General features: G+C 40.1%; 1 protein-coding gene across 1 annotated transcript; it reads left to right on the forward strand.

The window, feature by feature from the left end:
- The first annotated feature begins 228 nt into the window (after nt 1-228).
- On the forward strand, nt 229-16,815 carry LOC145398748 (leucine-rich repeat-containing protein 40-like). The gene is made up of 14 exons (XM_080271546.1): nt 229-269; nt 4,061-4,182; nt 4,874-5,042; nt 5,633-5,859; nt 6,386-6,582; nt 6,999-7,202; nt 7,789-7,912; nt 8,218-8,390; nt 9,133-9,275; nt 10,139-10,296; nt 14,488-14,689; nt 15,091-15,279; nt 15,679-15,864; nt 16,662-16,815. Exons 2-14 carry the CDS (start codon nt 4,107-4,109, stop codon nt 16,768-16,770), a joined length of 2,157 nt encoding a protein of 718 aa, XP_080127672.1. The 5' UTR covers nt 229-269; nt 4,061-4,106; the 3' UTR covers nt 16,771-16,815.

Genomic DNA, 16,815 nt, shown 5'->3' on the forward strand with positions numbered 1-16,815 from the left:
CTGTCTGTAGCCAAGGTTACTGTGCACATGATTCTGCATGAGATATTTTTATACACTTTTAGCGTTATTGTAGATATTTCAGCATTATTTTTTCTTTTATGGCGACTTTCGACAGAGTTTTATAATTTGGTGACAATCTAGCACTTTTCAGGAAGTTTAGCGATATTTGTGAATTTGTGCTTGGCAACTCTGCTCTCAGGCCCTACAAGGCGACAACAACACGAGTGACACACTTGCGGGGAGGGGCGCCTTGTCACCACATATCAAAGGTAGTTAAGGTGCAGATTCTGGCTGACATGTGCAATACTATACCTCTGTGCTTTAGATGAAGATTAGGGATAAGTGTAATGGGTGGAAAAGTTGTGAAGCGTCGTATTAATGTCAATGACCGTAATTAGTTCCGAGTAATTCATCGAAGTGGCATGTTAAATAAGCAGGAAAAAAAAGTAGGCGTTACTTCTAGTTTTTATTTTGCTATAGCTCAGGTGAGTCAGTCATTCAAATTATTGTAATAATAAATAGGAAAATTCATTGATATTCTTGATGCCCCTTGAGATTAGTACTGGTATATACACTTTTATTTTGGAATTCATAGAGCTGTTTAAATGTCAATAAACTTCATTGTGACACTGCTTTTACTCTAACTGCTGATAAATATACATGTACAGAATAAAGTGGTAAAATTAGGTGCTGCAGAGGGTTATCTTCATGTGGTGGCATTGATAGGAATAGGCATATTCACTGCCTGGTTATACAAACTGCTCTCAGCTCCTTCCCTATCCCCCAGAAGAAGAATAGTGGCCACACAGTAAGGGCAGCTTCAGCACGTAGTCCACTGGGTTCACTGTTTAGATGAGCCTGGAGCCACAACAACAATAATTGGTAAATGCTACCCGTTCAGTCAGCTGACATTGTTTTATTCTTGCTGCTGTTAGATTATTTTGCAGGATATGAAGTAACTTTTGAGTAAAGGAGTTAATGAAGGCATTACCAAACCCTCTTGTTCAAAAGTCACCCATAGCCAATAAAATAATCTCAGAATAGTGAGAGTAAGATGAACAATACTTCCCCTGGCTGATAATTGGATTATAAGGCTTGAGTCTCCTCCGGCCTTCAGCTGAATCTGGGAAACACTCCACTTTGATCAGAATTATATTTGATCTTATGGAAGCTGCCATTAGAGTTAAGAAGGCATCTATCAGCCTCTTGAATCAGGGTGATGTTCTTTTTAGTTTGTTTCTCTTGCTACCAGACAATTTTATTCATCTTCTGGAAAGACCTTTCATAACGAAGGAGTTTATTCGGGCAGGAAAGGGACACTTCGTGTGGTGGCACATATAACCGAGTGACTCATATGCTTAGTGAAACAAATGTCCCTTAACCCCCTCCATATTCCCTGAAAGAAGGATGGTGGACTGCTGGAGGATGGCAAGTTCATCCTGTAGACCACCAGGTTTTGCATACAGGTAAGCCTAGGGTTGCTTCAACAATATTACCACTACTGCTGTACACTACTACCACCCCTTCAGTATAGTGATGACTTTATCACTTTTATGTAACTACTTCCAGAAGTATCACTTTTTGTTATATTTCAGATACTAAATTCTGTATCTGTAATTGATACCAGTCATGCTCAACGATGGAGCTAAGACAGACGGAGGTAGAAGAAGCAGGTTACCAGCACCCACCAGCAGGTATAGCGTGTTTGTTCTAACCTGATGAAGCTCCTGAACTACTTTCATCTGAAGTGATGGTCATTTTAGTCAGAGTGAGGGGCTCATTTGGCTATAACATTTGACCATAACTTGACAAAGATCTCTCGCCCCTTTCATCTCTGTTGATGGCCATGTTGTTTCTGCATTGGAAGTTTGATTTGACTAGTAACCAAGAAAACACATTCATATCTCATGACTTTGGCTTATTGAGTTTCATGCCACCACAATTTAATACAGTATTTAAATTATGGGAGTGGCCCAGTTCCATTAAATAAAAGCAAACAGGCTATAGTAAAAAAAAAAAAAAAAAAAAAAAAAAAAATTCCAGCCTAATAACTAAGGCTAATTAAATTTTATACAACCAAGGCTTAGTATTCTAGTTATGGGAGTGGCCCAGTTTCATTAGGTAAAAACAAACCGACTATAGTTTTAATCATTATCTGTGTTGTGTGGTGTTGCAACTTGTAGCTCAGAACTTCAGGCATGTTGCTGACCACTTTGTCTTCTTTTCTGTGAATATTTTTTCTTTCTTTGTTGATTTTTCTTCATTACTACAAGCAGTCCTTATTATAAGTCAGGATTGTGTTTTGAATACTGTAATACAGAATTTCCTTTTTCATGCAACTGGAACTGTTAAATTATGAGAAATGGGCAAACCAGGTTGTTATTGTTATGGCCCTGGGTTCATCTGGACAGGAACCCAGTGGACTGCCAGCTGAAAATACCCTTCTGCAGTCCACCATCCCTGTCAGGAGATGGGAAGAGAGTTGAGGGATGTTTGTATAACAAAGCAGCAGAGCTCTGCTTCTGTTGGTGCCATGCCATGAAGGCATCCCTCTCCAGCACCTGGCAAATGAGCTTTATAGGTAACAGTGGAAGTATTATAGGCAGTTTTTTGTCATAAAAAAAAAAAAAAATAAATAAAAAAAAAGACTTGTAATAAGGACTAATTGTGTTATTAAAAGCTGGTGAAATATTTTTGATGTGGCAGTTTGACAGGCATGCGAGGTGGTGCTGCTGCAGTTGTGCATGCTGTCACTGCCACACCTGCTTTCAGCCTCATTCTCATGCTCATCACTCCATAATGCAGAATTTACTCACTTTGTATCATATTATTGTTAGGTGGCTGTCTAGTGCCTCATCCTTATCATTTTAATTTTTTATTCATGATAATCTTAACGTTCTCTTGGTAGTTGCTCTGAGAAGGATGCATTCACATGGTGGCACCAATATAACCAGGTTGTACAGACATCCGAAAGAAGAAGGGTGGAATGCAGGCAAGGGCAGCTTCAGCCTGCAGTACACTGGGTTCACATCCAGATGAAATTGAGGCAACAATAACAAGAACAACACGATTCTCTCATATGTTGTTTGCCATTTTAATTTTCAGCCTAATTACCTACATACAGTACAGTAATTTGCATCAGTATCATGGTTGAAATTACAGTATGAACATATGAAATGCTGCAGACATTAACTGCAAAGGAAGAGGTGCTAGAACCACCTAAATTGATGAGAAAATGAGCCTTGTTTTCTGATGCAGTAAAACCCAGATTTCTCACATCTGTGCATATTACTGTGTCTGGGACTCCCAGTTCCTTGTAATATTGTAGGTGTACTTCACTAATATCCCACGTATGATCAGGACAAATTCATCCAAGGTTGGGCTCCAGAAATGTGTAAAATTCTTTTGAACAGATTCCATGATGTGCTAGACTTAGTTTTGTTTGCTTACTGTTGGAAAAATTTGTAGTATTGGTGATGTTCAGTTCATTAGCACCTTTTTTTGTTTGCTGCATTTATTGTGTACTGCATCAAGAATTATTTGCATTAGATGTGTGTGAAATTCATTTAACTTTTTGCTTCCTGTATTTTTTTTGCATACCATACTTATAAATTTCATCCACATTAACTGGTTGGAAATTTCTGTCCTTTTTTCAGCCAATTTCCCATCACTCAGTGGCAGAATAAGACAGTACTATGGCTGTATATCTTTTCCATAGCACATATTCATGGGTAGCACCATGTTCTAGTGTTAATCTCTTACCACAGCTTAGCATTCAAAATGGAGAGTTGGCTGTTTTAAAGTGGGTGGAGCATAGATTCAGCAAAATTTTCTTTTGCCCCAAAGTTAAAAATAAAGTGAAGTTGTATACCACTTGAGAAAATCTTAATAGAGAGAGAACAGATCAACAGCATGACGAGTGAAAATGGACCACACACTTGTTTCCGGGTCATTCAAGTCCATGGAATGCTAGCGCCACCTCATAGGCATATATGGGGGTATTTTTTTTATATCATGGTATATTTCTTGAGGCACTTAGCTGTACATTGTTTCTCCTCAGATTGCTAGTGGCTCCAGTGCGTAAAACGGATGTGCCGCCTGAACATATGTCGCAGCAGCCACCTTCCAGAAAATTAGCTCCTCTCAAAGTGCCTTCATCCCAAACCATCACCCAGATGGCTGGTAAGAACTAATAGCTATTTTAATCCCCTTCAGTTTGATGACACTTTTTTTTTTTTTTTTTTTTTTTAAATCCCTATCTGCAGTATAAACACCTACTTATGATGGCACCAATATAACCATTCAACTCCTTCTACAAACATCCCGACTCTCCCTCCCTCTCCCAGAAACGAGAATGGCAAATTGCAGGAGGAAGGCATCTTCAGCGTGCAGTATGCAGGGTCCACATTTTAGATGAACCTGGGGCATCAGCTACTACTGTTACTAACCCCTTTAGTCCAGTGATGCTTTTTTTTCTATAATATGCAGATGATTTCAATGAGCTGGAAAGGATCTATAGTAGTGAAGGGTTAATTATGCTGTAGCAAACTCCGCCAATTTGAAAAGTCTTTCTTAAATTTGATGAAAACATCTCATTCTTAGGTGGTGATAGTACAGTAGTAGTTGCATCCCCACACTTATCTGAACATGAACCCAGTGGACTGCAGGCTGCTGCCCTCCTCGTGCAATCCACTGTCATCTTCCTGCAGTCCACCATCCTATTGGGGAATAGGGAGAAAGTTGGGGGATATCTGTAAAATCAGACAGGGAAGACAACTGGTTATGTTACTCATATTGTGAGAAGGCATCCCTCTCTAGCACCCTTAGGTGGGAAAAGGTCATAATGATGGTGATGTTGATTTGATTTTCCCAGATACGCAGGCGACTGACAAACCGGTGAAGCCTACTGAGGGGAATAGGGGTCGAGTGAGGCGTGGTGTGGGTCGAGGTATCTCCCGAGCCTCACCAACAGGCCGGGTTGGGTCGGGAGGATCTGGTACCAGTAGAAGAGGCTCGGATTCACTCGATGGGAATGGCCAAGAGTAAGTCTTTGATGTAATGTTGTTGTTGATGTATAATACTTATCAGTCCGGTTAGGCAATTAGAATAAGGAATGGTAGCTGTCAGTTCCATATTATCCTTTATTATATTTTGGCAGTCTGTCTGTCTGTCTATATCTATCAATATATCTGTATCATTTTGTCAACCTTTCTGTCTGTCGTTTTATTGGGGGCCAGTAGAAAATGCTTGGATGCACCCTTTGGTGATACCGAGGAATGAGTCTTTGCTATAGCTATACAGTAAAAATAGTATAGCACTGTAAGAGATATCATCATGAACATTATCGTCTCTGTTGCCTTGCTCCCTCTTGGGAACCCCTGGACTAGGGATGACTTTGACTGAACTATCTTCAGGTTACCTTTTCCTCATATACCGGTACTTATTAAGTCATGATGATGATGGTGATGATGTTGATGACCTATTTTGACCCATCCTTTGGAAAGCAGGATGAAGTTTGAGTTCCACTTGCAGGCCAGCCTCACAAGCCTACAGTCTTGTGCATGTGAGGATGCACGTGTGAGGGGAATGTTGATGATGCTGATGGTGACACTTTATTTTTATCCCTCCACAGAAAAGCTGCACCAAAGTTGAGTCCCCCCCGCAAGCCAGCTTCAAGGGCATACAGTTCAGTGCGTGCCAGGATAAGAGTGCGAGGAGGAAGGCCAGTGATGCAGCAAGGGTTTGCTAACATTGGGGCTGTGTTTGGGGAGAGCAAGACTGAGCCTCTGCACCCACAGATCATCAGGATGGCCAGGAAATCAGGACAACTTAATCTCTCCAACAAGGGGTTAGCTGAAAGTAAGGATTGTTGATGATGAGATTGATCCAGTTGTAGTTTTTGATTGTTCGGTATTATACTCTACTTTATGATGAAGATATGGTTGTTGTGTTTAATTGCACATTATAAGAGTGTTCCATTTACAGTACCATTATTTATTTATGTTTTGCAATTAAAGATGAGACGTTTCTAGCTTGGATAGATCTTTTCCCCTGATGGCATCTCTCCATATATAGCAGTTTTGAGCCATTTCTCTCACCAATCCCATAGCCTTGAATTCTTCACACAGAACTTCACCCCACTTCTGCTTCTGGACACTCCTTCCTCCACACTTATACAGTACATGTGACTCTCCTCAACCAGTTCCCCTTCTTCTCCTCTCTGTATGTCCAGATCATCTCATCTGACCATTTAGCAGCAGTTAGTTCTAGGAACAAAGAATTGGTGTGGTGTAGCTAGTAATTAGTTGGGTTCTGGTGAATCTCATTGATTTTGTATCAAGTTTTGATTTTACATCAAGCTTGGTGTAATCATTTCCATCCACAGTTCCAGATAAAGTGTTCCACATCCACGAAATTGATAGCGAGGAGGCCAAGAAGTTGACAATGACAATGAGTATGGACGGGAGTGATGAGGATCGCTGGTGGGAGCAGACCGACCTCACCCGCCTCTATCTTGCCTCAAACCAGATCTCTACAGTCTCACCTAAGATCAACAACCTCCTCTCACTGCAGATATTAGATGTAAGTTTTGGTGATGTTGCCCCGTTAACACCCAGGGATTAGCCTGGGAGGGCCCGAAGCTTAATGTTTTTGCAGCTGCTCAAGATTTCTTGAAGCTGTTAAATGTTTGTATTGCTTTTTACATCGTTCCAAAATAATGTTTGTGCAACTGTGTAAAAGGTTCAGAAACTGCTAAATGTTTGTGCAGCAGCCTAGGATGGCCTGAAGCTTAAGTGTTTGTTCAGCTGCCTAAGATGTTGTGAAACTACTAAATGTCATGTGCAACTGCCCACGATATCCTGATACTGTTGTATGTTTGTACAACTATTTAAAATGTTCTGAAATAATGTTTGTGCAACTGTAAGAAAGGCCCCTGAAACCATTACTTGTGTGTGTAGCTGTTCATAAAGTCCTGAATTTGTTGTATATCCATGCAGCTGTCAGACAACTGCCTGGTGAGCCTGCCATCAACCCTGGGTGAACTGACTTGCCTCCAGCGCCTCAACCTTAGCCACAACAAGCTGGAGGAGTTGCCGGCGGGGTTGTACCTCCTCCCTGACCTGCGCTCCCTTCAGCTTGACCACAACAACCTCAAGGAACTTTCTGATGACATTGGCAATCTGTCTGTACTAGAGTATCTGGTAATTACAGTACAGTTAATACCGCACAGCCAAATTGCACTTGATATAACAACAGAAGATAACAAGAACTGACTTGACCTGACCTAAGCTAACTTGAACTAATCTCTGAAACAACTGCCATGATTAAGTGATTTTGGATAGGGGAATCTGGGGGACACTTAACCCTGCCAGAAACCCCGGTTATATGGTTACCACCCAGCGTAGTAAATGGTTTCCTGGGTACAGGAGGGAGGGAGGGAGGGCAGTCAAATGGCAAAGGACAGGGCAGTGTGGAGGTGATTTGTTTTTGGCCAACCCTTATATGATTAAGGTGTCTGGCAATAGATGGACAGTTATCATGAAATAGCTGTAAACATTTTAGAAAAGCAAAATCCAGAGATATGACAGTTTTGTTTATGTTGCCTACTCTGTGCATGTCCAGATCACTTAGCACGTTATAATCACAGTGATCACTCATTGTTGTATACTTTAAACGCTCGTCGTTTGCTTGAATGGCTGCAACAATTTTTCTTTAGTTGTATAATCTGCTGAAGCCAGTATTTTACCATCTTAAACATACATAGTTACATATTATTTGCTTTTTCAGGATGTGTCACACAATTCACTAACCAGTCTCCCATATGGTATTGGCTACCTGCAGAGGCTGGTCAAACTTAATGCCTCAGAAAACCAGATTAAAGAACTGCCAGTTGAGCTGGGTGATTGCTTTGGTGAGTAGTACTGTATTATATTATTTGGTGAATGTCTGGTGGTAGTGTAGTGAGTTAGGTGCTCCTACTGGATGTGGCTAGTAGAGGTTAAATCTTAGGCATTGTTGGTGTGTATTGCTCAAATACAGTTGCCTGGGGGGAGTATCTAATTGATCATTTGCCCCAAATGTCTGAGCTAAGTACGCATAGCATAGCCCCGGGCCCTTACATTTCTCATGGGACAGTAAAGTACTGGATGATAGAATTGATAGAATATTATGTACCTTAAATATGTATTATAAGACTAAATTTAATGTGTATTACAGGACTGGGGCAACTAGACCTGAACCACAACCAGCTGGGCAGTGTACCAAATTCCCTGGGAAACCTGAGAAAGTTGGAACAGTTGTACCTCCGACACAATGCCATTCAGGTCGTCCCGCCACTACACAACTGTGCCGCTCTCAAAGAACTCTACCTCGGCAACAATTTTATCAAGGTACAGTCATCTTTGGCATTATCATCATCATGCTGGCAATAAATTGATACATCAAATGGACATTCTCCTGGTTCATAATGTGAGTTAAAAGCACAGAAAAATGTATCTCTAGCATCAGAGCAGCTTTATAATTGCATTGCTGTATTGCTTGTATGTCTAGTGGTTGAAAAAAGCTGAGAGAGTTGCTACCCATCCTTACATCTCAGGAGTTCTCATATTCCTTAGAGGAGGAAGTACAGTATTTGGTAGCCCTTGGGACTGTTATATTGTTTGGCAGTGATTCATAGGGTTTAAATGAGGAGTGACTGAGACTGGGTCAGAATGACCTGAGAAATGATCTGATATAATGTGATGTAGGAATAGGAAACTGATATCTTCGAGAGAGTTGTGAAGGCATCTGGGAGTGAAAAACATTGGAAGAGAAGAGAGTTTGAGAAGACTGGGTTGGCATTGACATGTCTAGAGTATAAATAAAGGTAGTTGGGTGAGGAGGTGTAGAAATATAGAGGTGTTGGGCCACCAATGGAGAGGTAGAATGAGGAAGACTTGGGACAATTGGTACGTGCTGACTTCAGACCTCCAGGTGTTACTAGAGAGCTGGCGCAGAATGTAGTAAGGTAGATGAGTGCTATCAGATGAACCTGTCTGAACCATGCTACATGGAAAACAAATGTAAAACAAAATGTGACAGTGATGGATAACTTTAATAGAATGTAACTGTATCCATCTTGCATGCCTACAGGAGTTGGATGATGAGCATTTGGAATACCTGAGTGGGTTGAGTGTGCTTGACCTTCGAGATAATCAGTTGGACACCCTCCCTGATCAGATCACCAGGCTCCAGGCACTAGAGAGACTTGACCTTACCAATAACAGTCTCACCACGTACGTACCATTGTATTGTACCATGTGAAAGTTTAACCTGTATGTTAGATGGATTGCCTTTGACCCTAGAAAGTGCTGTATTTCGATGAGAGTGAAAATTGACCATAGGCATGAAAACTAACCACAGAATCATCACTCTTAGACAAGAAACTTAGCCAAAAGTAAATTAAGTCAGTCCAAACTGAGATTTAAAGTTTTACAAATCTTGTTACAGCGCTTTCATTTTTTCCTAACACCTTCCAGCATCTGGAGAGAAGTAATCAGCTGCTTTTGGCATTTGCTGTAGCTTCCAGTCCATATAAAACATCAATTGTATCACAGTCAACCCAATACCGTATGAGGAATGTAATGAATTTATGTATGTAAATATCTTTGTCTGTCATTTTGCAGTATATATCTATCTATTTCTTAGTAAGTTACTTTCCATGCCACACTTTAACATTCCCTCGTGTGTTATTTAGCCCATATAATTTTAATAGCATCATGTTTTGGATCAATAATATGCAAGAGGATGTTGAGATGTAATGTGCTGAATAAATCACAAGGGAAGAGGTACTGTGAAGCCTCCTATTCCATGTGTCCTGTATTTGTGTCAGCATAGGAGGACATCAACACTTCCATCTTACCAGTATATTTCTGAAACTTGTGCAAATTTTCCCTTCCAGGATATTTTTGCAAGCTATGTGAATGTTAGAAGAGTACAGTAACATACAAAGAACTAGTAAAGTGTAATATGCAGAATAAATCAGTAAGGAAGAGTTGCTAACATGCATTGTAAATCAATGACAGTGCATTTCCTAGGATATGGGCTAACATAACAGTGAATCATTGTAATATTGGTGTGCCTTTAATGTCCTACTCAGACTGCCGTACCACCTGGGTTTGCTGCCACACTTGAAGTCGATGCCACTGGAGGGTAACCCCATGAGGCTCATCCGGCGTGATATAATTCAGCGTGGCACTGTCCAGCTCCTAAAATACCTACGTTCTCGAGTTTCAGCACCCATCAACACTTTCCCTGGTAAATATGACTGATTCTTATTGGTGTGGGTAAGATGGGTGAGGGAAAAGGTGCAGGAAGAGCTCAACCCCTTCATTACAGTGATGTCTGAACATGAACCTGGTGGACTTCAGTTTGGAGTTAATCTCTTGCAGTCTGTCATCCTCCATTTTGAAGATAGAGAGAGGGAGTTGAGTGATGTTTCTGTAGCAGCTCCACTACCCAGTTATACCAGTGCTTCCACATGGAGGCATCATTCCCCAATACACCAGCCAGTACTAAATATAATATGTTCCAAAATTATAGCCTCACAGTGCCATGAATTGTTCAGATGATAAAAATTATACCCATGTAATGAAATTGTGTGTATTGCAAAGAAAGAGCAGCTTTGGGCTAGCTTGGGAGGCCCTCATGTACTAGTAACATACATATATACATACATCATCTAATTCTGTGTTGCCCTATGAAGAGCGTAGGAGCCTAGGGCTAGGCAAGTTGGTCCTGACATTTAAGGTGAGAGTGACCAGCCTTACTCATCCGTGAGTGTCATTGTGTGAGCAATAAACCCCAGCCGCCCCTTAGATATAAACCAGCACAGTCTCAATCTTGTTGGAGCAGCTTAGTTACCCACTAAACCACCAGGTGCCATAGTTTAGTTATATGGTTACCACCCAGTTTAGTAAATGGTTTCCTGGTGTACAGGAAACCATTTGGCTTGTCACTCAGTGTAGAGTCACCCATAGACAAAAGAGGAAAGAAAAATTGAAAGAAAAACATAAGAAGAAGGAAGGAAGAGAGGAAAGGGCAGCCACCTGAGAGCAGCACTACGCTGAGTGAGTGGATGGTGAGCATTCCTTTGATAATAGATTCAGGAAATGGATATAATTGTCTGCAAAATTATTGTAACCATGCAGTTTTGTGGAGCAGTAAAATAACGGGCATAAGACTCCTGGCTCATAATATTGTGGCATGAATGCGGTAACAAAAAGTAGGGTTGCCCTCCATCATGTGCAGTCAGGGACAGAGTCGACCTGCTGTTCCACTTTGTCTACTTCTTACATAGGGTTCCCTCCTGATGCATCACAGGGAGAATTACCTATGGGTTGAGAAACATACCAAGTCTCTCTCAGGTTAAGAATATTACATGGCAGAGAAAACTGAGAAGTACAAGAGGTGAAATATTGGTGAAATTTTGTCCCAAACTTTTACCTTCTCATCATTTTTTTCTATACAGTATTGAAAGTATTTAATCATCATCATCTTTACTATAACCCTAGTTCCTATCCAAAGATGGGGTAAGGTAAGAGAAAGAAGTACCATAAAGAAAGTAGAAGCACAAAACTAGGAGAGTATCAAACAATGCAGTGAGTGAAATGGGCCACACAGTGAGACATCATCATTCAAGTCATCAGAATCTTGGCTTTACAACAACAAAAAATAAAAAAAAATAAAATAAAAATAAATAAATAAATAAAATCTTGGCTCCATTAAAAAAAAAAAAAAAAAAAAAAAAAAAAGCACAGTAAAACAATTTACTATAGTCAGTTTATCATCTGACAAAGCTGGGTCACTCCCACATCTTGAATACTGACTCTTTGTTACATGAAGTTCAGTGAGCCTTAGCTGTGAGATAGGAAGGTACTCCAATCAGTCCACCAGTTTGACATTACTTATCACCTGAGGTGAAAGGAATTAGGGATCTGTGTTAGGTTAGAAAAAAATGTCCACTAGGCACTTTTAAACTTTATCTTTGTTTCTGAATCGTACTTCACTCCATCTCTTCACTGAAAAATGAGGTTGGTATAATGATGGTGATGATTTTGCACCATCTCTTAAGTGGGAAAAGAGGCTATGATGATGATGATGGTGATGACAAAGTTGACCTCAGAATTTTGCTATTGAAGATTTTGCATGTTTTGTGTAATTATGTGTTTCCTCTTGTTTTTTGTATCCACACATCAACCACTGAGACTTCTACTGTAGCCCTACATCCAGATTGGCTGCAACAATACACCTCCATGAAACCTTATCCTGACCTGGTAAAAAGCCCTTTATCCCTGTCGTAACCATCCTCTGACCTGTACTCACCCACTCATCCGTGCCTTGTAGGGTCTGTTTGTAGGTGGTATTGGAGGCGTCATAGCACCTCATTCTTAGCAATTTATTTTGTATATTACACTTTAGAATTCTCATATGTTACTTATATGATTTTAATATGGACAGTGTTTGTATCAGTGACATACAAGAGGATATAAGATTCATTGGGTAAAATAAATCATTTACGATCTTTCTGATATTTTCTTGCATGTCATTGGTGCCGTTGTAATATTAACATACAGTATATTGTATAAAGAATATACGAATGACTATTTACATCCCATGTGCAGGAGATTATAATTGGTAAGGAAGGGGCGCTAGGAAGCCTTCTGAGTAGTGGCTTAAATCCTTGCCTGCCATTTGTAGCCTGCCTCACATCATACTATGTATCTGTATAGCCCACTGCTGTACATAATTAATCCAGCTTTTTTGTTTCTTTTAACTCCTTCAAACTGAGGATGTTTTAGTTTTAGTTTTGGCAAAGTGATCCATAGATTCCACTTGCTTTCATGCTGCATAGGAGAGACCTTTTCAGTTTCAAGGGATTAGAGAGAATGTTTCTAAATCAAAGCATTTTGCTTCTTCACATTAATTATTACCAGTAGATAGAGTATATTAAAGTATGATGCCTGGTAGTTTAGTGGATTAAGGTGCTCCAACTGGATACAGTAGGGCCCATAAGGATTTGCATCTGAGGGACAGTTGGGGTTTATTGCCCATATAATGCCACTCAGGCAAGCAAGACTGGCCACCATCACCTTCAGTGTCATAGCCTTGGGCCCCTATGCCCTGTCTACCATCTCTGGTTGAAAAAATGTTCTCATAAGTAGGGGAAAAAAAAAATCTGGAGTTAGCAAGAATAGTTTAGTGATTCTTTTTGTTGTGGCATGATGCTTATCTGGATGTAAACCTGGTGGACTGCAGGCTGAAGTTGCCCCTCTTCTTCAGTCCATTATCCTCATTTCAGAGGATAGGGAGGGACTAAAGAAATGTTTGAATAACTGGGCAGTGGAGCCATTCGGCCATCTCAGTGCCACCACATTGAAGACACCCCTCTCCAACACCATCCCAGGATTTAGTGGGCTATTTATTTACTCTGTTTTTTTAATGCATTGTAGAAGAAACCAAGTCTAGAATTCATGCTTGGTTATCTTCATCCTCTTTAGTAGATTCCAAAGATAGTGCCTATTGCGGTCCTTTTTGTGCCTTAATCATACACCTTTTGTATATCAGTATTTTTATTTATTTATTTTTTGTAACAGTTGTCAGTTCTTATTGAGGGAAAGCCATCCTTCCTCCATAATAAAACCATTTCTTTACAAGCGTGACGTATATATATATATATATATATATATACACACAGTAATACCTCGATGTAATGGACTTCAATAGACCGGAATTCGCTTTTATCAGACTAGAGGAGCTACCGGACTAAATTCCTATATCTCGGAAAAAGTCCGATAAAGCCAGAAGCAGTTTGGACTGCCTGACCACTTCAGGTATGTTCACCACAGTAAGGTAAATGAAAGACATTATTTATCAGTGTACAGAACAGTATTATTATATATATTATACCATTTGATTAATGTAGTGAAGTTATAACAAAGTACAGTGCCGCAGTGGTTGTCAAAACAGTTTAAAAACTGTTCATGTGATCCGGACTAATGTCTGATACAACAGAAAAATCCGGATTAGCAGGGGAAAGTCCGGATGTTGCTTTAATTGGAATTTCGCATTTTTCGGAATGGCTTGGGCCCCAATTAGTCTGTTATAGTGAGGACTTACTGTATATATTTTAAATCATGTACAGTATATTATAAACTGATTATCCTTCTCATCTACTGTATGATGGTGCTGTTATTATTATTATTTTATTCTTTTTATCGCCTGAGAAAATCATGCATCATGGGAAGGATATCTTATAGTGAGGGGATTAAAGAAGATGGCTTCTGCCCTCACAATCATCATAACCTCAACAAAAGATCCCCAGGAGCACATGGTTGAAACTGCAGTCCCAGTTACAGGCTGAATAAAATTGTATGGCGGTAGTAAGAATAAAATATTAGTTATCCTAATGCAGAAAGGGATTATCTTATTTCTTGTTTTTTCTCTCAGGGTTTGAGAACACACCAGCAGACACAAACTTACTTTTGGAGAACCGTTCGATACCAGATAAATACCAGATGCGCAACACCCAGACCATGGCATACAATGAGAAGGCCACGGACATCCCTGACCAGCTATTTGAGAATGCCTATGAAGCCAAAGTCAGAACAGTTGACCTCAGTAAGAATCAGCTGACTGCGGTGCCAGAAAAGTAAGGTTTTTGGTTTGATTTTTTAGACAAGTGATAGATCTCCGTTTCTTTGTTCATCTATTTATGAATCATAATATGCTGTGAAGTGCTGAAGAGGGATGCATTTACATGGTGACACTGATATAATCAGGCCTTGCAAGGTATATAAACATTCCTTAACTCCCTCCTCTTCCCTGTAAGGGAGATGATGCACTGCAGAAGAAAGACACCTTCAGCCTGCAGTTTACTGGGTTCACATCCAAGTAAGCCTGGGGCCACAGAATAACAAATACCTTATGTTGCCTAATCATATTAATAGAAAGATGTAAGCCACAAATGAGAAAGCTTAATGTACTTTAATAACTGTATATGTAAGGATTTTATTTGTTTATTTATTACTGGATTATTATTATTTTATACAGACTAGAAATGCTGTCCCCACATGCCTCAGAGGTTATGGTGGGAATGAACAAGCTACTCACAATACCGTCATGGATGGGCAAATTCCACCGCCTGCAATTTCTCGACCTACAAGCAAATCAGCTCTCAGACTTACCCACTGATCTGGCATCCCTGCTGTACCTCCGGGAAATAAATATCACAGGAAATAGGTGAGGGAATGTGAGGCAGTATTCAAGATAGAATAGCAGACTTCATAGATGTTTATTTATTCATAGATAGTTCGCATAATGGAACTTAACATTGTCTAGTATGTTAATAATAAAATTTTAATGGTGCTGGAGAGGGATGCCTTCATGTACTGGCCCTGATACAACTACACATTTTTAGAGTTCCAGTATACATACATCCCTCAGCTGCTTCTTTATCCCCGTAAAGGGGGATGGTGGACAATATGAGAAAGGCATTTTCAGTTGGCATTCCTCTAGTTAATATTCAGTTATGGCTTGGGCCACTACAACAAAACAGCTTAACTGATGATGATTCTGTTGATGATAATGATTGGTGATAATGACAGTGAAGAGAATATTAATGAAAATTAATTGGCACAGGTTTGAGCAGCTACCTGCATGTGTATACGAGATGTCTCAGCTTGAGATTCTGTGTGCAGCCGACAACCAAATAAAACTACTCTATGTGGAAGGCCTTTGTAAGTTGGAGCGCTTGGCCACTCTCGACCTCCACAACAACAACATTGACTTTGTTCCACCTCCGCTTGGGAACATGACCCAGCTCAGGTTAGTTAACCATAATTGATTTTCTTTCACCTGTTGGGCCTGGGCTGCTGCCTCATCTTGCATAATAAGTTGTGAATGCATGATACTGGATGAACCTGAGTATGAGATAGGATTGAGCCTTCCCAGTTACCAGTCAGATCAACCTTCCAGTCTTGTTATTATTATTATTATAATTATTATTGTTAGATGATAATGATGATAATTATTATTGTGGTATGTGGGGGCACTCACCATCCACTCACTTGATATAGTGCTACTTTGGGTGTCTGCCCTTTCCGCTCTTCCTTCCTTCCTATTCTGTCTTTATTTCCTTCATTCTTTCCTTTTCTTCTGCGTACGGGTGACTTTACACTCCTCTTGTGTCTTTTTTCCTTCATTCTTTCCTCCTTTTTCTGCCTGTGGGTGACTCTACACTGAGTAATAAGCCGAATGGTTTCCTGTACACCAGGAAACCACTTGCTGTGCTGGGTGGTAACCATATAACCAAATTATGGCACCTGATGGTTTAATGGGTAATTAAGGTGCTCTAATCAGATTGAGCCTGTGTAGGTTTATGTCCAAGGGGTGGTTGGGATTTATTGCTCACATAATGCCACTCAGAGATGAGTGAGGCTGGTCACTGTCATCTTAAATGTTAGGACCAACTTGCATAGCCCCAGGCTCCTATACTCCTCATGGGGCAACTCTGGAGTAGATGATGAATGGATGGATGGATGGATCATTATTATTATTTTCATTATCATTATTATTACTATAATTATTATTATTATGGCACTATTATTACTATTGTTTTACAGGAGCCTTCAGCTACATGGCAACCCATTCCGAGTTCCACGGAGAGCAATACTTGATAAAGGAACACGAGAGATTCTGGATTACTTGCGCACAAGGATAATTGATGAATAACGCACGGCTTAGTTGTAAGGCTAGTGGCATATACAGTAATTCTAT

Source organism: Coenobita brevimanus, chromosome 46, assembly GCF_032717465.1.
Source record: "Coenobita brevimanus isolate Jiangsu-jjx chromosome 46, ASM3271746v2, whole genome shotgun sequence".
NCBI classification, from domain to species: domain Eukaryota; kingdom Metazoa; phylum Arthropoda; class Malacostraca; order Decapoda; family Coenobitidae; genus Coenobita; species Coenobita brevimanus.

Coding starts and splice junctions, on each gene's coding strand:
- LOC145398748 (XM_080271546.1), top strand. CDS start 4,107: ATGTCGCAGCAGCCACCTTCCAGAAAATTAGCTCCTCTCAAAGTGCCT. Junction 5,043..5,632: donor CTCGATGGGAATGGCCAAGA/GTAAGTCTTTGA, acceptor ATCCCTCCACAG/AAAAGCTGCACCAAAGTTGA. Junction 7,203..7,788: donor TGTCTGTACTAGAGTATCTG/GTAATTACAGTA, acceptor TTGCTTTTTCAG/GATGTGTCACACAATTCACT.